Here is a 22076-nt window from a genome sequence, read left to right on the forward strand (position 1 = left end):
GGACAGCAGGAAATTTAGGGGATGAGGAACCTTACTACATGTAACAAACTAAGCCTTGAAAACCCTGGTGAGCTCTTGAAAAGAGCCAATTGAGCCTTCATCCAGCCCATCATACCATCTCATTGCGACAAGCCCTAAGTTAGAAGGAAATACTTTACACATTAAAGCTTCATTCCTTGAATGAACAGTTATCCTCTGATTGAAATAACTGACGTGCTCAATTGGATCAGTCCTCCCATTGTAAACGGTAAAAGTGGGCTGCGCAAATCGACGAGGAAGTTTGACCTTGTCAATCCTTCGCGTAAACGGTGATTTTGAAATTTGGTGCAAAGCCCTACTCATTGCATTATTCCCCAAGCTCCTGTGGGTCGGACTTTTACTCCTTTGCTTATGATAGCATTCCTCCTTGTAGGAAAAGGATTCATAGGGAGGGGTTCTTAATTGTGGCTTGTAACTGCTATCTTCCCCCGATTTAGATTTGGAGCTTGAAGGAGATGCCATTCTTTGTTTGCGACGTAATTTTCTGCACAGATGGTCTATCTCCAACTGGAGATTTCTAGTTTCTTCCCCGTGTGAGACATGACTCCCAATCCTGGAATGACTCCTACTAGTATGAGTCGTATGCACACTAACTTCATGATCTCTTCTCCATTCTAAGTTAAGAAAGCATTCTTGACATTGAGATCCCACAGATTCTTCTTGATTTGGTCCTGAACCTACCATGACTGAATGAGATTACAAGTGCTTTCCTGTTTCCCACAGACAGCGCCAATTGTAAGGATTGAATTTCGACCTTCAGACCACTAGAGATGGATGATGGCCCAACATGCCCAAAACAATATATTTGTTAGAGAGTGGATTTTACAGGTAAGACTCATCAAATTATGTATGGGCCACAATAGATTGGATTCATGCTAGAAAGTAAGAAAACACAGTTTAAAGGGAATAACACTCCTTAGTCAAGTCCGAGAATGAAGTGTTCTCATATTTACTCCAGTTTATCTAAGTACAAGATGTTTTACTCTTTTTTCTCCTTTTTTTATTCCCTTCTCCCTTTTTCACCGGGGGGGGGGGGCTTTCTTTATATAGTTCTATTCCTTTCAATCCCAACCTTCCTTTTGTTAATTATATAGGTGATCTTTTGGATGCTTGTCCCATCAGAAACCTCCTAGAAGTTTTGTGAGTAGCTGTGAGCTGAAATATCCTTGCTCATGGGTCATTTCCACATAAATGTGGCCAATTGGTTAGGTGCAAAACATTTAATGTGGTGATAACAGCCTTCTTCTCAGATAGTTCCTGATTTACTATGGACTCTTTTATCTGAAGCTTATCCTTAGAAGTATGGTATCCTCTTTCACAGTATTCTTTAGGCAACCGAGCTCCAACCCCCCACAATGCTCCCCGAGGAAGTTTGGGTCCTTGGGAGACAACCTTTGTTCGTCATTACTTGTCCTTATCCCATTGTCCCACATGCTTATCTTATTGTTCGAGCATCCTCGAGCTACCCTACATCCTCGGGCATGGCCCACGGTCCAATACTTCTACTCGGCTCATTTATCCCCACACCCCCATTTTCTTATTAGGAGGGTCATTACTCATTAGATTAATGTGATATGATTTAAAAAATAAATAAATAAAATTGGGTGACCAATGTGGCTCCACCACTAGCCCCAGTCCATTTCACTAATGTTTGCAGGTAAATTCAAAATTGTAGTTACTTGAGAAATGTTATGTCAACAACATTTTCATAACAAATTTTAAGTAGCAGGTTGTTATTCGTTTTATTTGTATCTTTTTCGAAAAATGATATAGACATAAACTATTTTACAAACTATTGACATGCTGAATGATTTTTAGTATGTAAAAAAGTGATATTAATAGTGGGCCTAGATGAGACCCAATAAAAATTTATCATATCAACAGTTTGTAAAAATATTATAAAATAATTATGAAAATGTTGGACGTAGTATCTCTCTTTTTTAGAAGCCAAGAAGTTGTGTTCTTTTAAGTCATCTGAGTGAGTTTAATTAACACTTACAAAACCATTTTAGCTGTAAATATTTATATACATATATATATATTTAAAATGGGAAGCCTGAAAATTTTATTAATTAACAGAAGCAGACAATACATCTTCAGCTACAATGGGCTCGATAAAACACGGAGTTTCTACAAGCCACCTTACATAGCTAGATAGACCGTAGGCTTGTTGGGCCAGAGCATGAACAAGTCTGTTTCCTTCTCGTCTTGACAAAGGAAAAGTTTACAGATCTAAAAAGCTCTGCATTTGGGCTCGAGTGCCTTTGAACAACATTTAAAATAGATGTTGGGGATAAAGCTATGCATTTTAGCTGTAATCCATGTTTCTGAATATCCCCAGCTTGGACCTTCCATACAATTATATATCACTTGTAACAGTGCTTAGTTTATCATGTTGTATGCATAAGACGTCAAATTCATGAGGGGTGGATGAGAAAAATTATTAGGTATTCCCGAAGTACCATAAATGCGTACTTCTTCCTCTCACATAAATGGTAGGTCCCACCATGAATTTAATTAGTGGGACCCACCATTCATGTGAAATGAGGGAGTACGCATTTATAGTATTCCAGGAGTACACAATAATTTCCCGTGGGTGAGAAATGCATGTACATATTATATTTGACAAATTAATCAGCATTTATGTTTGTTTATAATTCTTTTGTATTAAAATTTATAACATTCACTAAATATTTCTCTAATAATAGGCTTTTTTTTTATATATTTTTTTTATATGGAATTCTAAGTTTAGATATTTTAAATGTCAATTCTAGACTTAGTGATACATACAATAATTGCAATGATTACTAAGGAAATGACTTTAACCATACAAGTCTATATATATAAGGCAATTTTAATCTATAATATCCGCTCTGTGATGATAATATTTCTCATAAATTCTTGAATAAGTCTTTTTTTTTTTTTTTAATGAAGACTTGAAACAAAAATTTTTATACATACTACACTAATTTAAAATTAAAATTAATTAATAATTATTGATATAGATGAGAGGTGCACATAAAAAATATATACAAAAAATATGCAAATAATGTACGTACTATGGATTAGGACGCATAATAAGTTTTTGGTACCCTTAAAAATAAACTTTTTGTTTTTCTTTATGTGGGGCAGGGTTTGACATTCCAACTTGTGGTAGAGATAGAAAGGACATGGCACTGCATGAACCACACCCTAACAAACACGTGACACCTTGATAAAATGGCAACGCTTAAAATATAGATGTTAATTATTGATTTATATTTTACTATCGGTGTAAATTAATTTTATATTATAAATTAAATAAATGTGACCATGTGGTGCATATTTGCAAAAAGTGTATAATATTATACACTTTTTGCAAATGCCTACGACAGTGTACAATATTATATAAATTTATTTCGTCTACAATATTAAGATTTACGTAAATAAATAGTAATGTAAACTAAGAATTTTCTCAAAACAAAATTCCATTTTTCTACGGTTTTTAGATACACATATAATCAATTTTGACTTGGGCTCTCTCACTTTGGTCAGAATTAGGGAAGCAGCCCTCCCATGTGCAATTTGGAATTCACTGCTCACTCACCTAGGTTATGGACCTTCCTGATGACCGACGAGTGATGACCCAAACATAATAATTACCTAAATGTCCCTAGATACGTGCCAACTTCTTATAAGCTCCAATAGCTTTGGCTCCAATGTTTAAAAATTGAAAATATATATTTAAATACATGTACCAAACAGACCCTAATTAATGTCGTCGGGTTTCTATGGCCTATCAACGTTCGAACAATGATGATAGTTTACAGAAATTTGAATTTAGCAACAAAAAAAAAAAAAAAAAAATCATCCTTAGGACAATGAGTTTATTAATTTTATTTGACTATAGAGGATAAAACGTAGACGGAAGTTCAATATTTGTGTCATTTCTTTTTCAATGTTTTGATTTTTAATTGTTAGTTTCCTTCGAATCTTTCCCCTTCTGTACTCCTTGTTGAATTTTCTTGCTTCTTTTTCAATGCTTTAGGTTGCTTTGGTTCACTTTTTCTGTCATATATACCTAGTTAATTAGAACTCAATTTATTCTAATATTTCGAACTTTCTTTGTACTGTTGAATTATTCGAAGGTGATGAAATTATCCACACACTACCCTTCTATTATTTATCTTTCTCTTTTTAATTTTTTGTCTAGTTTAATAATTTTGAAAATTCAATTTTTATTGGTTAGTTTACATAGGCAGACCTAGATTCTGCACCTTACCTTTCAGCCTTTGGTTTCGCTTTACCCTTTGAGGTAGAGTATGTTTGCTGATAATTCGATTCTACTCAAATAATGATGAATGAAGTAACAATGTCATCTACAGGTTCCTACCTATTAAAAATCAACCAAGATATTCCAAGTTACCTGTGTGAAAACATGTGCAATCTATGTTCCTTTTCATCCTACTCAAACACAGTCCTTACCTGCATGTGCTTTGTACCATAGAATTTATTCATATATATATATAAATATAATAAGTCTAGAGGTACAACCAACTTCACAACTAAAGTAATAAGTTCTCAAACACAGTCCTTACCTGCATGTGCTTTGTACCATAGAATTTATTCATATATATATATAATAATTCTAGAGGTACAACCAACTTCACAACTAAAGTAATAAACTTTTAATAATGGATAATAAAATAATGTTAAACAATAGATTCATATGAGAATCAATAATAATCTGTTATCTCAATATGTGTGAAATTTAGAGTCTGTTTGGTATGTTAGTTTAAACTCACATTTTTACATTTTAAACAATATTACACATTTTTTCACTCACACATATTTTAAAAAATTACAAACAACATTACTCAAACTACTTTACCAAACACCCTCTTATTGTCTCAATGTGTAAAATTTGTTGTTAAAACTGAAAAGTGAAAACTTGCTGATAAGGAGGTTGGAAGGAGAGTTGCAACACCAAACATTAAATTATACCATAGAAGAAGCCAATAAATAAAAAAATGACGTTTACCAAACTCTAATGGCGGAGAAAGAATGCATGATTGATATCGTAGAAGTCACTCAGATGATACAATAAAAATTCCAAAACAAACGATCTAAACATTAGACACAGTTTAAAAATATCTGAAAACTTAAGCTAGCATGTTGCTGCACAGTACAGATTGAACGTAGCCCTGTAGGCTTACATATGCAGTACTCCACTGGCATTTAAGCTATTTGGCATATCATACAACAAAATATTGCTGCAGTAACTATCCCTTTCATCTTCAGTACTGCAGTTGGCATAGGTTGTAGTAGACGATGAATTCAAGGGAGTGGGACTCGTTGAAGGTGTCGATATAAGCGTACCAAAACTGAAATTTGGTATGCTCTCATCATTGTTGGACTGTAAAATTTGGTTTTCAAATTGAGGGTCAATAACGGGATCAAATTTTAGTAAGGAATAATCACTCACAGCAAAATCATTAGGATGCTCTCCGTTATTTTGCCACAATTTTGTTGGAGAATTCTGGTAGCTGAAATTGGTAAGATTTGGAGGGAGTTGTTCCATTTTGACTTGTGTGAACTGGGATTCACTTGAAAATGGAGTGCTCATCATGTTTGAAGTTGCACAAGGTTGAATTTCTTGGACAGGGCACTGCAGCTGGTTTGCTTGTGAGGAGGAGTTGATTGGGTTTAGCTGAACTGGTTGGGTGGACTGGAGCTGGTTTTGAACTAAGTTTTGGTCAAGCTGGTTTTGGTGAAGATACTGAGAAGTAATATTTTCTGTGTTTCTGCATTGAGAGGAAAAGAGAGCTGTGGCTAGACTTAGCATATTTGGATTTAAGATAGGTCCAATTCCTAGCAAACTGGGGAGATTAAGTTGAGATGAGTTGTAGAGAGATGAGTTCAGAACTGAAGTGAGTTCAAGAAGATCAAAGCGTGGGGTATGAGTTACTGGATCAATTCCCATTCTTAGTAGCCTCTTCCTGATGTGGGTGTTCCAATAGTTCTTGATCTCATTATCTGTTCTTCCTGGCAAGCGAGCAGCAATTGCAGACCACCTGAGGTAAGCACGAACATTAGGTAAAAGAAGAAGATAAGCAGAAAAAAACAAACTTTTTTTGCCAATGAAACTTAAAATATTCAGCACTTCTAGACTCTAGCTTTGAGTCAAAAATATTCCAAAACAAGAAGTCCATGAAGTAGGTAGCTAGTTACATTGATAGCATCTCTGTTGTACTTTTCTGGGTCACAATAAGAAAGGGATGAATATAATGAACAAGAAAAAACCGCACTTTTGCACAGTAAAGTTGTTTGAATTTCACTTTTTTTTAGGTACCGCTATTTAAAACAGTTTATTTTCAGAAGGCTGGAAAAAAAAAAAGCTTAACGAGCACAAATAATATAGGAGTAAGTAATTAAATGTACTCACTTATTTCCCAAAACACAGTGTAACTGTATTATGGTCTCTTCTTCTTCAAATGAAAACCTTCCTCTCTTGATATCAGGCCTCAAATAGTTTGTCCAGCGAAGCCGGCAACTCTTTCCACACCTTTTCAGACCTAATCAATTCAAGAGTAAAAAAAGAAAAAAAAGAAATTAAAGAGACAATTAATAAGTCAGTCATGAAAATCGATAGCAAAAAGAAGTTACAAACAGAAAGAAAGAGTCAAATTAACTAAAAATCAAAACTAACTTTTCATGTATGTTAAATTTAATAAAAATGGAGGATCAGTGTATATACACACCTGCATTTTTGGGAAGGATTCTCCATCTACCGTGCCCGTGCTTTTGAATATAATCAATGAGTTTCTGATCCTCCTCTGCAGTCCATGGACCTTTCTTTAATCCTTCTTTGTCACAGCAAGGAACCTTTCCCATTGTATCTTCACAGAAAACTTTGATGGATGCTTTGGTACAAGATCAGTGTGTTTGTGTGTATGTTTAAGACAGAGATAGAGAGAGATAAAGGAGATTATGAGCTCAATTTAAACAGAAAACAAGTGTATTGCTGTAGGGTATCAGTGATAACGTGTATATAAATAGTTGAGAAAGAAAGTAAGGTTATGAAGTCAATGGGATTCGGTACCGGCCTTTGTACACATTAAGAGACGTGTCTTTTTATGTGGAAAAATTACACACCGTCATATTTTCTCTCTCTGTGTACCGTAGAATGTAAAATCAAATTTTATCTCTCTAGTAATCAATGATATGATATCCGAATATAAATAACATTTAAAGCTAAGACTTTTTAATAATGTGATCAATATGGTACCATATTATATATATCAGGCCAATCACATATCTAAGTTGTAACACATCGTACATACATTGGCAGACACATAGTGTGTGTATTATTGGCAATCAGGCTGATTGGTTGTTGCAGAAATCAAGAGCCGGTTTGTTACCATTGTTTAAACAACAGTTTTCAGTATTTAAATAATATTACACATATTTTCACACTTTCTTTTATCTATATATATTTTTAAAAAATACAAACAACGTTATAAAAATAACTGCAAACGGGCTTCAAATAAAACCAGTAAAACAGCAGACTTTAGCTGCTCTGTCTAGTCTCCTGTACTAATACTACACAGTGTCACACCTCGTAAGAACTATCTGTCTCAATTTATTTATTTATTTTTTTAGATTAATGTCTGAATTTGTACAACAGTGGTTGACAACTGTGACATAATACAAATTGAAATCGATGAGGTGCCTGTTTAATTTACTGTTGGAATAAGATGGCCACAAACAGTGATTGGACACATTACCAAAAAAAAAAAAAAAAAAACAGTGATTGGACACGTATACGACGCTTCCGTAGACTTTGTAACAGGGAACTCTGGCGTCTGGCTCTGGCGTCCATGCTACGCATATGCATGGCTCCAAGCCTTTAAGCCGATCGAGTTACGTGCTCCATCTAGAGTCGTCTCGCTTGTCCTCTTCTTTGCTTTCTTTATTTATTATTAGTATTAGTTTTTAGACATTTCCTTTCCTTATTTGATCCGTACAGCGGGCAGCTAGGGATGAAAAAAAAAATATTGGTTATAATTTGAATATTTTAAATAGGATTGAGATTATGTGTAATAACAAGTGCACTTGATGCAATAATTATAAATGATAAAGACAATTTTCAACCTCAACCATTCATGATTGGATCATGTCAAAGGTATGAAATTTTTGTAAAGACTAACAAGGGGCACCAGTAGAGTTTTGAGCCTCAGGCACCCCCTTTCTCGATTCACTGTCATACCTGCCAACCATCAAGCCGCATATTTTTAAAGTCAACATAGTTCTGGGAAAGAAAAAAGACCAGAACAAGTGGTGACGAAATCATGAAAGTCATATTTGAGGCCTTTGAAAACATAAATGTTAAAGTTATGAGTAGAAAGAGACTTTGCCAACTACAGTAAGTTCATTAGCAAAGGATTTTACTTTATGTAGGAATTATGTTAGCCTTGTTTGAGAATTTCAAGTTGCTTATGGATTTGCACGTTTTGGGAATTGGAAGCAGAGGCAAGCAAGGATTCAATAAATTTTCTAAGAGGTAGTGAGACCAAAAACAAAGGGTCGAATATTATAAAGGAGAGAAGAAATTAGGAGGCTCATTAGGAATTGGTCTTGACGAGTCCAAGAGAAAGCAAGATTTGGAGTCACGATGTTATTAACACATATTGTAGGAGGACATGGTTGGAGCCATCGACAAATTCGATAAGCTCTGGACCTCCAAGATAAGGAATAAATTGTGTTTTTTAGTAGATGTAATTTTGTTGTTAAGGTAAGTGTGATGGATAAAACATAATGAACATTTGATAGAGAAGGAACATAAGCTAATAAGTGGGGAAGGATTAGATGGGTAAATAGTGGGAGAAGATGAAAGAAGATTTTGGAAGTCATGAGGGTTGGGTGACTCTAACACCAAATTAAAACATCAAGTATTTTAGATGAAATTGTTACTCGCACTGTTTAGCATCGTATGTATTATATTTATATAGTGGAGGATACAAGATAGAATTTGAAACATATTAAAACTACAATGATTCAAATGAAATTAAATACAACTTTTATCATATAGTATATAATATGATATAATTTGGACATGAGTTTATGTAATATATATTTTTATCAAGAATGTTTTGATAAAAATAATTAAATAATTGATTAATATATAATTTCAAAATTCTCATATAACATACCAAAAGACTTTTAGTTTTACATGACACAATTTCAACTCATTAAGTGATAAGACCAAAAGATTATTCATGTATACTTTTAGTAACATGACCTCTTAAATAGTCATGTGTTATACTTAAATAATTTAATAAATAATGTGATTTAATAACCTGTTTTGGAGGAAAATTCTTTCCATATAATCGAATAATATATGATGGGTTAATGTTTTTTTTGGGTAGAAGATGGGTTAAGAGCATCCACAGCAGATGTGGTATCTGTGCTAAATACTATAATATGACACATTTGGCACATCAAACATAAAAAACGGAGCTTTATCAGATGTGTTAAATGTGTCAAACTTTTGTAACATTGAACAGTAACGTTGCAAGTTTGGTCTCTCTTCTCACTTCTTTAATTGATTTTTTTTCTCTCCTCACAATCTGTCTCTCTCTCCCAACCGGTGTTCTTTCCTCTTCAGATCAGATTCCCAGCTCCTCCCTCAACCTCAAACGTCTTTCTCTCTCTTTGCACCTCAAATCAAACTCCAATTCCCAGTTCAAAACAAAACCCAAAAATGGAATCATCACAAACCAAACAGATCTTCATCCTGTTAGAGAAAGAACAAAGGAATCGGCGATGGAGGCGAGGTAGAGCTTGGTGCCAGGGACGGTAAAGCCATGAAGATCGGCGTGCGAGCACTAAGCAAGGTTTGTGAGGGAGAGGTCCGCCGCCGGAGTGTTCGTCATGATCATGCTTGTCGACGATGGTGAAACCCAGTTTTTATTCGGGTCGGGCCCATGGAGTTGGGGTTCGGATCGGATCGGATCGAATCAAATCGAATGGGTTTGGTTGCAATCTATTCAATCTGTGGGGGTTTTTTTTTTTTGGCTGCAATTTGGGTTGATTTGATATTGCCATATTGGTGAGTAATTGTAGTAGTTGGTTTGCAATAGAGGTGTTGTTGAGGCAGTGGATATTGGTGGCTGGTGGTTGTGCCGTTGATGTTGTTGCTGTTGTTGATGATAATGGGAGAGGAAATGATATATTATTTTAATGTGTAATAAATATTATTTTAATGTATAGAATTGAATGATAAAACATCTGATAAATGGGATGTTGTAAAATGATGTGGTAAAATAATAAAATAGGTTTTTGGTGTGCTAAAATGACATTTTTTATACCCCATCTGCTGTGGATGCTCTAATGTATGAAGAAGGTTATATATATATATATATATATATAGTAACAGGCAAAAATTAAATAATTAGCCTATCCTTTTGTTTTATTCTACCGTCAAAGGGAATCAATCAAATAAGCAGCTTGGCAGTGAACGGCTGCTTTTATATATCTTAAAGTGCTAAAATCAATGGTTACTACGGAATCCTTTGTTTTCTTTCGGTGTCCATTCCAAAACCCTAATTTTCAGTGGTCAAACAAAAATAAATATATTCAACTCAACTCGCTAGCTGCCACTACAGCTACAGCAAATGCATTGGCACTTCAAAACCTAACTGAACTTTAGTGTGTTTTCACTTATAGATTGATGCTGATTGTAAGGAACAGCCTAACCCAATGTGCACTATAGAGTTTGCTAGTCTATATTTTTGTCTTTCCATCTATACATATCAAAGCGAAAAGAACAGTAGTATGGGTTGTGTAGAAGAAAGAAGCTACACTGTAAGACAGAACTTATAGTCTCAGCTAGCTAGCTGTACAATTCATTAGGTTCCCATAAATATGGCACGCTAGCCAGCGTGAAGAAACCTTAATTCAACCTATGCATTGGATATATCATCTATATATATATATATGCTTTGTCATGAATTGTTCATCAGGTATTGGTTGTTCAAAAAGAAAAAAAATTAATTCATAGAAAGTGAAAGATCAATTTAACCATTCAAGGAGTAAGAAATTCCTAGCATGCAAATCGCTGATGAGATGGGATTGATTGGGACAGAAATATTTGACTGGTCTTACACTACTGCTAGTAATGTGGTCTTAGTGCACTCAATCATAGTGACCCTTGTTTTCCGAATTCCCCCAACCACTCAATGCTATACTTTAAATTCTTTATTTGTAGGAATGGGGCACAAAAGATACCTTGACACAACTATTAACCATGTGACTATTAAATACCATCTGACAATCAAAGTCAATTGGGCTTTTTATTCTTGTATTTTGACTATAGTTGTTGGTTGGTCATAAATTTTTATCCATTTACATTGATTTTATAAAGCTCTAGTTGATGCCCTCTTGAACTTGAAAATTAAGGAATAAGAACAGTAACCTTGTAATAATGCTTTAGGAAAGAACTTAATTTCCTGCAATATAATATGTAATGTCTTTTCCTTCATTTCCTGCATGGTTTCCTAGATCGAAACAGGGTCTGTAAGATTTTTTGCTCATCATATCACAAACATGATCTGTTATTTTAGTGAATTAGTTTCTGATGGCTCAAAGCCCAAAGAAGACTGTGAGAACCTCTTGGTCAAGTGCACAATTCTATCATGTTAGCTAGGTTTTTCTTTTATACGATTTAGTATGTATTGAAGCACCAATCATCTAGGTCCTATGACTTTATCCCATTCTTCTTCACAGGTCCCACTAGTTTTCCTTGTCACTGTTGCGGAGGATTTTTTGCTATTGGTACGTTCTCGTCAACAAAAGTTTGGGAGAAGTTTGAATCATTGCAATGAAATAGAAAGTGGTATTGTGGCCGTGATGGAGATAACACCTAAATAGGATGTAGATAACACCCAAATAATAACTTGAGTAAATATCTTTGACTCCTACCATCTCTTATATATTGAAAAATATCAAATGTGATTCTAGTGTGTTCATTTAGTATTAATAAAATGTAAATTAAAAAAAAAATACACAATAATTGTTTCTCAATATATTTTAAATCAATTATTTATCAAAATGGTACTCAATTTTTTTTTTAAACTAAAAAATAATCTATGATTTATACTATACTAAATTTCATAATAATAAATTTTCCTTACAATGTATAAAATTAAAGACTTTTATTTATTTATTTATAAAAGCACCTTCCATGGTTTGTTGTGAATTTTAGTTTTGATAATAGTGATGATGGAAAAAAATAATCTTTTCATGGATGTAGTAGAAACTAGAAGTGTATACAAGTAAAATTGTTTTATAAACATGTTGGTAGGTTGCTAATCTTCTAATTTTTATCAATCATTTGACAGAATTTAGGAAATAATTATGATACTAGAATTTCAAAGAAATAATAATATAAAATATATTAACAAAAAAAATGAGGAAGTATATATATACATAGAGACGGAACCAGACTTTAGACTTTGAGAGAGAGGGGGGGGCAGAAGAGGGAAGGGGGGGGGGGGACATAAGCTAAAAAAATTTCTTGACTTGTAACTAAATGAGATTTTCTTTTTAAAATTAATATTTCCAATAGTTTCTTTTGTTATTTATTTAATTAATTTTCAGATGTTTTATTAATTTCAAACCTTATAGCTCTACTGATTGAGAATTAAAAAGAATATCTTAACAAAAAGAAGATAAGAAAAGCTCATATATATATATATATATATATATAGAAAAAATTCTTAGGCTACTAAAAAGACTTACAAACTCAAGTATTGGGGATTTTGTTTGTTTGTGTGGAGTGGCCATCAACCAAAGTGATGGGCTTATTTTTATTTATTTATTTTGGTTGGATTCTAAGGGCCAATTTGTAAATTTTTGGGGAGAGGGGGGCATGAGTAATTATGTTGGACCTATATGTCAAAAAATTCAGAAAAATATATACTATTATGATTTTTTTTTTTTAAATTTGGGGGGCATATTGCCCTCCCCCCAGTCCATGAACAACTTTGTCCTATATATTATATAGACACACACACAAAATCAACCAACTATCTTACCGTGTTGGAGAGATAATATATTAGGAAGACTCCAAATGAATGATTAAAACCCTTAACTCTTATTATTTCCTGGCTTGTCCTCTTAAATTTTTACTAATTAGAAATTATTTTTGTTCTAAAGCATTTTAGCTTCACAAAACAACAAAAATGTATAATTTTTTTAAAAATACATATTTTATATATAAAAATATTTGTTTAAAATATTTATAAGAAAGGTAATTAGTTATGTGCTCTTCGACAAAATTTTTTTTTTCCTTTTGTCTTTTAAGAATAATTGGGTTCTTGGAAAACCAAACCTCAAATATTTATATAAGTGTATTTTTGTTAATAAATTTTAAGGGAGAAAAGAGGAGGTACTAGGGCATGGTTGCCAAAGGCGCCCTTCCTTTACCTAACTTAGGGCCTCTCTGTTTGCAATCGGTTGAAATATTCCATACCATTTGTTAAGATAAACATGGTGGAGTTAAAAGTTCATATATAAAAAAATTAATGAGAAGAATAATTATTCAGGTGCAAATATCATATTTCAATAAAATTTTGGCACAATTTATCTACTAAGTGTCCATTTTGGAATAATATATTTAGCTTTTTGTTGAAATTTTGTTGCTAAAAGTGTGCTAAAATGTACTTATATTTTGAAAAAGTGAGATTTTAAAAAACTGTACATAAAAACTAAAAAGTAAAAACTGGTTTATAATCTAGTCTCAAACACACACTAAATGAAAATTTAAATGAATAGTATATTATTCAATTCTGTTCCATTTCATATCATCAAAAAATTTATCCTTGAATTTACCTTGGCCTAAATCCCAATCCATTATGCTAAATTTTGGTCATTATGGTCATTTCAATTGGTACATGAACAAAATACTAACTTTTTTTTTCCTTCATCCTTTATTTTTTAATTTCCTTAGTAGAATATGAAACTGGAATTTGTTTGTTTGATTTGATATTATTGCTGTGAGAAATTAAAGAAATATGAGTTATTTATTTGATTCTTCTTTTTCTTTTTCTTGATTTGATATTTGAAATTTGAAATTTAATCCTATTCAACTCCACTCGTGATTCATCCTTAATTAATGAGACATTACAAACCTCCTTGTTATGTAGTGGTGATGTTAAGATATGTTTGACTTGGTTTGAAATTTTTTCTTCTTCTTCTTCTTCTTCTTCTTCTTCTTCTTCTTCTTCTTCTTCTTCTTTTTTTTGATGATGATGATGATGAAATGCGATGCTTCTTCTTCTTCTTCTTCTTCTTCTTCTTCTTCTTCTTCTTTTTTTTGATGATGATGATGATGAAATGCGATGCTTCTTCTTCTTCTTCTTCTTCTTCTTCTTCTTCTTCTTCTTCTTCTTCTTCTTCTTTTTTTTGATGATGATGATGATGAAATGCGATGCTTCTTCTTCTTCTTCTTTTTTTTGATGATGATGATGATGAAATGCGATGCATTAACAAATCAAAGAGTTACATCAATGTCATGACAGATCCTATTGACATACACACCATTCCTATCATCCTACAAAATATGCAAAACGTCCACAGGCGGACTAAAATAATTAACTAGCTCAAGCTCCTGCTCCACTCCCATTTTTGCTAGCAAGTCTGCACATCGATTAGATTGCCGATAACAATGCTTGATCTGAATTTGTTGGAAACCTAACACCAGCTGCCTGCAATCATCCAGTATAGGAGATATAATATTGTTATCATAGTTAGAGTTCCTTAGGACATCAACTACCGCTTTAGTATCCAACTCAACAATCAGGCAAGGTATATTCAAAGAGGAGAACAAATGAAGCCCATCCCTTAAGCCCCAAAGTTCAGCTGCAAAGCTACTAGTAGCCCCTATATGCCTTGTAAAACCTGCTACCCAATCCCCATGTTCATCTCTAACAACACCACCACAGCCTGCTTGTCCAGAACTACCTATAACAAAACCATTAGTGTTTAACTTCTTCCATCCCACTGCTAGCCTCTCCTATCTGATGCTTCTTGTCACTACTCAGGTTGGGTTCCTAGGTGAAGCTACATAACACAAAAACTCCACAGCTTGGTTAACAATTGCTTCAGATAGATTCAGGTTTTGGCTTTTCCTCTTAAATATAAACATATTTCTACTTTTCCATAAATTCCACGGCGCCGCTATTGGGAATATAACATTCCATGGAGGATTACCTTGAAAGCAGCTTTTCCTTTCTTTACTATTGATCTTGATTTAGTCTTGCAAATTATTTGTCCAAAAAACTCGGTCAGTCCTCTGAACTCCCAGCTGCCCCCAAACTTCTTTGACCTTATGGTAGTCCCTAAGGCCATGTAAGATTGATTCCGAGGTCCTTTGACAGATTGGGCATGACTCCTCCTCAAACCACTCCTCTTCTCGCAAGGCAAGCCTTAACCCCTATTCTTCCATGAGCACACATCCACAAGAAAGTCTTAATACGAGGCAAAGTGTTCAGCTTCCAAATCCACCCGAAATCACGAACAACCATATCAGCTTCTATTCCCATGGCAATTGAGTAGGCACTCCTAAGATCAAAGGTGCCCCTCGGGTTGCCCATCCAAGAAATTCTATCCCTTCCTCTACTAGTGATAGGTGTAGATATGGCATGAATCAATGATTTTATATCCAAGGGCAGATCAAAAGGAACTAGGCTCCAATCCCAACCCGTTTTTGTTAGAACATCCTTGATTTCCAAGTGAGTTGCATCTTGAGTTAGAGGCCCGTGAATCAAATTTCGGAGGGGTCCTTTGCTCAGCCAATTGCCCCTCTAAAAGCTAATATTACTATCTCTACTAATCATCATCAAACTACCTTTATTAAAGATTCCCTACCTCTTTTTATGGCTGTCCAAACCTGGGAGCATGGCAATATGTCCGGTTTGAAATTTTATCACATCTCTACAAAAAATAGAAAACTATATTTTGGTATCAGACATGTTAAGAATATGTCTAATACCAAAATATTTCATTCCAATAAACAAATCAGAATGATCATTATAATGGAATCAACAATTTTGATTATTATTTTATTAGAGCTATAACTCTATAAAGAGTTGTTTAGTGGTTCTCAAGTTTCATGTGCTTCATAAGGTCATCATGAGTCCATGCATATCCAAATTATTAGTCAAGTGCTCTAAGCTTTAAACAGCCACACATACACACACACACACACACACACACACACACACACACACACACACACACACACATATATATATATATATAAAATATATGAGAGAGGGAGAATTCGGAACCAATTGTCAAGACAATTTTTTTTTTTTTTTTTTTTATAATGAAAATTGTCAAGACTATTGAAGGTGAACCCACCTGGAGTTAAATTATTGCGTTTTTTCCTAAGCTAATGCTTAGGGCAGGGCCTGCCCAAATTTACCTTTTCCAATCATTGACCCATCATCAATCTGAATGCAATGACTATAATGTCCGATTTGACTACTTTGAAAACGAAAGCCCATAAAAATATATTATTAATTAGGCCACCACTTGCATCTGCTTAGCGTGCGGAAAGGGCAAACTGAATTCGTTTTCTTTTCGTTTTTATACCTCTATGTTGAGCTGGAAAATTTTAACTCCAAAAATACTAAAAAAATGCCAATTACCTTAAAACTTATTAACTCTTTTATGTCAATCTCTTCTAATACCTATGAGACAAAATAAAAGAGAACCATTAAAATAGAATTTCATATTATGTTTTAAAGATTTCATGAGCTTCCTCATTAATTAAAATAACAAATATAAACTATTGAAAAAGAATCATATTTACTTCTATTTGTCAAGAACTATGTAGTTCAATAGCATTGCATTGCTTGGTATGTGGAATCTTCCCTAAAAAAATAGATATAAACTTTTAAAATTACATTTTAAACTTTATAATTTAAGAATATATCAAATCAAATATTAAGATTTGAAAAGGCAATAAATTAAAAATAAGTTAAACCCCAAACATAACAAGGATCTCTAAAATGGATTAAGATTTAATTTATTACTTCTTAAAATATTTTAATTATAACTTTTAAAACTCTAGAGCTTAATTTGTTACATCCTAAACTATAAGGATTAAAATATAATTTTTTCTAGTTTCAAAAAAAGTATATAGTATATGACTTTTCCCCTACCTATTTCAAAGAAAAAAGTCCAACCCGATTTAAACATATTACTTTTTTTATAGAAAAATTTAAAGAAAAAGAGTACTAATAATGTCAATTATAAATATTAAAAAAATAAGTTGAACATCCACTTTTTTTTATAGAAAAAATACTAATAATGTCAATTATAAATAAATAAAATATCAAAGAAAAAGAACCTACGCCACGGCTCCTACACGTTTGGCTTAAAGGCCAGAAGCTTTAGGAGAAGCTTTGGCTTAAAGAAAGATCTGCAATTTTATTGTTTTAACTGTTTATGTTTTATCATAAACATTTCTATTATTTTAACATGGTATATGGTCAATTCTTAATATAGGCAGAGATCATGTGTTTCATGGACTACTGAGAATGATGGAAATCTGAACTAATTTGGCAATTCGATTCAGATTGTTTTCTACACCCAATCGTTGATCAGGGCTGTAGATTTATTCCAACATACATAAAAGAAGGTGTGAGTAGTTACACTCGATTTTTCCGAATACAGAAAAAAATATCAAATCTCACTTCCTCTAAGATAAGCTTGCATTGACAATTAAAAAGCATTTCAATCACTATAAACCAGTAAACGACAATGGATTGGTCAAATATTATTTAATTGATTTAACTAAGATATGCACATGGATTTTTCCTTATGATCTTAACAACCCCACTTTATCTCACAATAATGGCAATGATAATTGAGACTTTTAGAATACCTTATTATATATTTTATGAAATAATGGGCCTTTTTTTTTTTTTTTTTTTCAAGAGAAATTTTACAAGGGTAACTTTCAAATTATAGCTCCATTCATGAAAGCTCTATTAGGGAGGGTAAGGATTAACAATTTAATACTTATTATAGCTGCATCCCTACTATATTACTGTTTGATTTTTTTTTTTTTAATTTTTTTTTAATTTTAAACCACCATCAAGAAAATGATTGCTCTAGTGGAGGCTCCTAAAATTTTTATTAACAAGTCAGTTGACATATGCGAAGTTGATCATGTATCAATAATCATATTTAATCTATATACTTAGTATTGCCTACTGCCTAGTGATAAACATTATACTAATAGTAGAAATTGTTTAGTTTAATTCTTATTTTCTTTTTATAGATGAAATGGGATTTGAAACTTTTGTGCTCATTACCATTAAGTAAGAAACTGACAAGTTTCTTTTGGTGTGTGTATTTGAGGTTTGGAAAATATTTTTTATTTTATGACAAAAGTCTTTACTATTTGAGCTAATTAGAATCTCTTTCTTAATTTTGTTTTGAACTTATACCCACTTAAAAAATAAAATTATCAATATGATTAATTATATTATAAAATTTTCGATTTCCTGTTAATTAAATCATTTTAACTTTCTTTTTTCTATATAGTACTGTTAACTGTTAAGCATATCTGCATATGGTTTTAGGGTCTAAGCCCATTGCAGTATTTCTAGCGCTAATTGAACCAGTAATCTATTTCCTAATTATGGTACAAGTATTATAATATTGGGGTAAACTTAGGATGATGAGTAGTATATACCTTTCAATATATTCATTCTAGCTAAGACGCAAAATATATTAGTTCTATTTTAAACTCATTCGTGTTCTTGCTCTTATTAATTATATTGTAGAGAACCGTAACCTAGGCTCTTTGTCTCTACGTTTGGTGGCAAAGAGATCTTATAACGTTTACTAATTGAGGATATGATGATGTAATTCAAAAGGCAGAACTCTTAGGTCATGTACTTATTAATTATATATTGTATAAGTCTTTCTTAATGAGGTTTTAATATACACTTAGAACCGTAGAAGGTTAACATCCTATACTCGATAATCGATATGGTAAGCACTTGGCTTAAATGCTTAATCCTAATTTTTCCTTGTGGAGGATCATTCAAACATTACAGTCATGCATTTCGTTTTAATTGGCATGACATGGTATTTGGTATAGATTGACCACCTAAACATTATCAAATTCTGTTATGCTGTGCGAAAAAGCATCAACTACTATCCTTATGATCTGGGATTCTGGATTATTGTTTAAGTTGCTACGTGCATGGTCTATATATATATATTTAAAGGTTCATATATAAATCATAATGGATATGATATCTGTGCACTTGTGGACAAGGAATAGCCCTCACTATTCTATGGGCATCCATGAACTATATATATTTTTCGTTGTTTCGATAAAATATATCCACGAATGCATGGTGATATAATATACCCATGCAATTATTTAATTATCTCATTATTTTGAATGTATCATATATGATAATATAAAAAAATCAACTAATTAATTAGCATGCATCATACTAGAGAAGATGTGGCCGTTGTAAAGCATTGAAAAGATCCCTCCAGAGCTACAACGTGGAGTGTTTTGGAAGTCCTCCAAAATATATTTTACGCAATTTTTATATATATAAAAAAAAGAATAATTAATTTTATACATATAAACATTTTTTAATTTATTTGTTATCATCTAGGCTTATTGAAGCCCTACAACGGAATACTATATATAAAGTATACTGGATAAGTTCTTAGTACTGGTGCAATTTTCTTGAGCATTTTTTAATTAGTTTTGCACTAGAAGAAGAGAGGACACGTGGCCATAACTAGCCGTTGCAGAAGTTTCCTAGACAACTAACTAGAGAAAAGCTTTTGTTTCAACTAATGGCTTAAGGTTTGAACATTAAACGAGAGAGGAAAGCCAAGAAAGACGTCGACCCTTTTTCAAGTCAAACTAAAAGTGCAGAGTTTGTTTACCAAAAAAATACCATGTAGGTGTAGCAAAACAGTAGCCGGTGCAGACTCCATTTGAACGTACGTATATATGACGTGTCAGATGAAAAATCAACTCAAAACTCTCTTCACAACTTTTATACGCGTTCTAAATCAACAATATGTTACTCAAGAGAGAGAGAGAGAGAGAGAGAGAGAGAGAGAGAGAAGAGAATAAGAAATTGATAAGAAATTTTGCAACCAGAGAAAATTTCTGACCATTGTTTATTTTGGCATTTTCTATTTTCTTTTGATGCCATAACTCATTTTAAAAACTAAGTGCCTAGCTAAATCATTTTCCTTTTCAATTAACCTAGTTTTCAAGTAAACAGCTTCTTTCTGAATACATAAAAAGGATGTGCTAATTAATATGAAAGCATATTTGCTAAGATTTTCTTCATTATATTTGGAGCTATACATATTAATTGAGAAGTGTATGACCATTGACTAGCATGGTCTGGTGTTTTTCACATCCATCCATGTCTTTCTTTTTTCTTTTTTCTTTTTTTCAATTTGGTAAATTATCATTTTCCATTTCTCGATCACTAAGTCACCAGGCAAATATATAATTAACAAAATATTTAGCTAATCAAAAATTTACGTGTGAGCTTGCTGGCCCTTCCTGAGTCTCTCTCTCATACACTACCATGTCAAATGTATACAGTGTTCTCAAATTTTCTGCATATTTAATAAAATCCACCTACTTCTATATTATATTGCTTGGAAATTAAGACATACCCCGTGTGACCGTGTCTCAATTTCTGGAGCCAATGAAACGAGAAGAAATCAAGATGTTCTATTAGCGTCCTAAACCCTGCGATATTAATACTTAATTCAAGCGAAAAATCTTACCCATAATGCTTGATTAGGTAATTACATGTTCAAAATCTAGGACTCTATTGCACATAAGCTACAAGATTAAGTTGGTTGCCAATATATCTTAGTTCACTAGCTGACGCAAACAAGTGGATTTAATTTAATTAATTTGTTAATTTCTGTTTAAAATTAAGGTATGTTTATAGCCTTGGCAGACATAGAAGTATATTAACAAATTTAATATGTACTGAGATAGGAATTTAAGCAGGCAACTCAAATACTACGGTCTGTTTTTGGGAGGGTTTAGACCCGGTTTAAGTGGCCGACATGTCTTATTTGACTAACTAATGCAATGGATTTTATTAATTCTTTCTGTTTTATAAAGTGTGTTTATAGACTTGAATTGATAAATTATAGAGTCATTTAACCAAATTTATTATATTGAGATTACTACACAAGGTTTGCTGCTGATATAAGATCTGAGTTGTGTGGATAGCACGTCATCCGTACTATTTTATTTTATATATATATATATATCTATTATTTGCGTATTATTCTAAAACCACATGCAGTGGCAGCTTTAGGAATTTTTTTTTTTTTTTTTTGTGTGGTCACTAAAAATATTAAATTATACAAAATCTAATAAAGAAATAACTTGGATGTATGTCACCTGATGAGGATAAAATTAGGTAGACAAGAGTGACGGTATACGCTTGACAAGGGTGACGAGATGTTCTTGCCGTCATCATTCCTTCAAGGCTGACGGGGATCTGAAGAAAAAGAACACATAAAGCTGAACATCCTGAAGCTGACGGAGTAAACATAAACTGACGGGATAACATAAACTGACGGCGTCAGTCTATGGAATGATTGATCTGCACGTTTACGTGTATAAGTGAATAACTTGCTCCCCACGTTTCATGAAACCTAAGGATTCCTATATGGAAAGAATCCCGTAAAATACACTCAAGAAGACTCCTATAAGGAAAAGACTTCTACTCCAAGGAAAAGATGTCGACCCTCTACTACTATAAAAACCCAAGCATCCTCACAAATCAAGGTATGCATAATTTACCCTCTCTAGCACTCTAGAGCAGTGAGAATAGTTCTAACTTGACCTTCGGAGGGTGTTTGGCCGGTACCACGCCGGTACCACGCCGGTACTCTCTACTAGGTCATTCATTTTCGTTGTGCAGGTGCCATTTGCGATCGTACGAGGAATGTGTGAC

The 22076-nt window shown here is 33.0% G+C and overlaps 1 protein-coding gene across 1 annotated transcript; it reads right to left on the minus strand.

The window, feature by feature from the left end:
* Positions 1 to 5128: 5128 nt before the first annotated feature.
* LOC115957440 (transcription factor MYB41-like) lies at positions 5129 to 7044 on the minus strand. The gene is made up of 3 exons (XM_031075677.1): positions 6780 to 7044; positions 6464 to 6593; positions 5129 to 6092 (listed from the first exon to the last, which is right to left on the minus strand). Exons 1-3 carry the CDS (start codon positions 6910 to 6912, stop codon positions 5231 to 5233), a joined length of 1125 nt encoding a protein of 374 aa, XP_030931537.1. The 5' UTR covers positions 6913 to 7044; the 3' UTR covers positions 5129 to 5230.
* Positions 7045 to 22076: the final 15032 nt, after the last annotated feature.

Source organism: Quercus lobata, chromosome 8 (genome assembly GCF_001633185.2).
Source record: "Quercus lobata isolate SW786 chromosome 8, ValleyOak3.0 Primary Assembly, whole genome shotgun sequence".
In the NCBI taxonomy this organism is placed as follows: domain Eukaryota; kingdom Viridiplantae; phylum Streptophyta; class Magnoliopsida; order Fagales; family Fagaceae; genus Quercus; species Quercus lobata.

Excerpts from the sequence above, each read along its gene's own strand:
- LOC115957440 (XM_031075677.1), bottom strand. The coding sequence starts at position 6,912 with ATGGGAAAGGTTCCTTGCTGTGACAAAGAAGGATTAAAGAAAGGTCCA. Across the intron at positions 6,594-6,779 it reads AATCCTTCCCAAAAATGCAG|GTCTGAAAAGGTGTGGAAAG; the intron begins GTGTGTATATAC and ends TGAATTGATTAG. Across the intron at positions 6,093-6,463 it reads CACTGTGTTTTGGGAAATAA|GTGGTCTGCAATTGCTGCTC; the intron begins GTGAGTACATTT and ends TGCTTACCTCAG.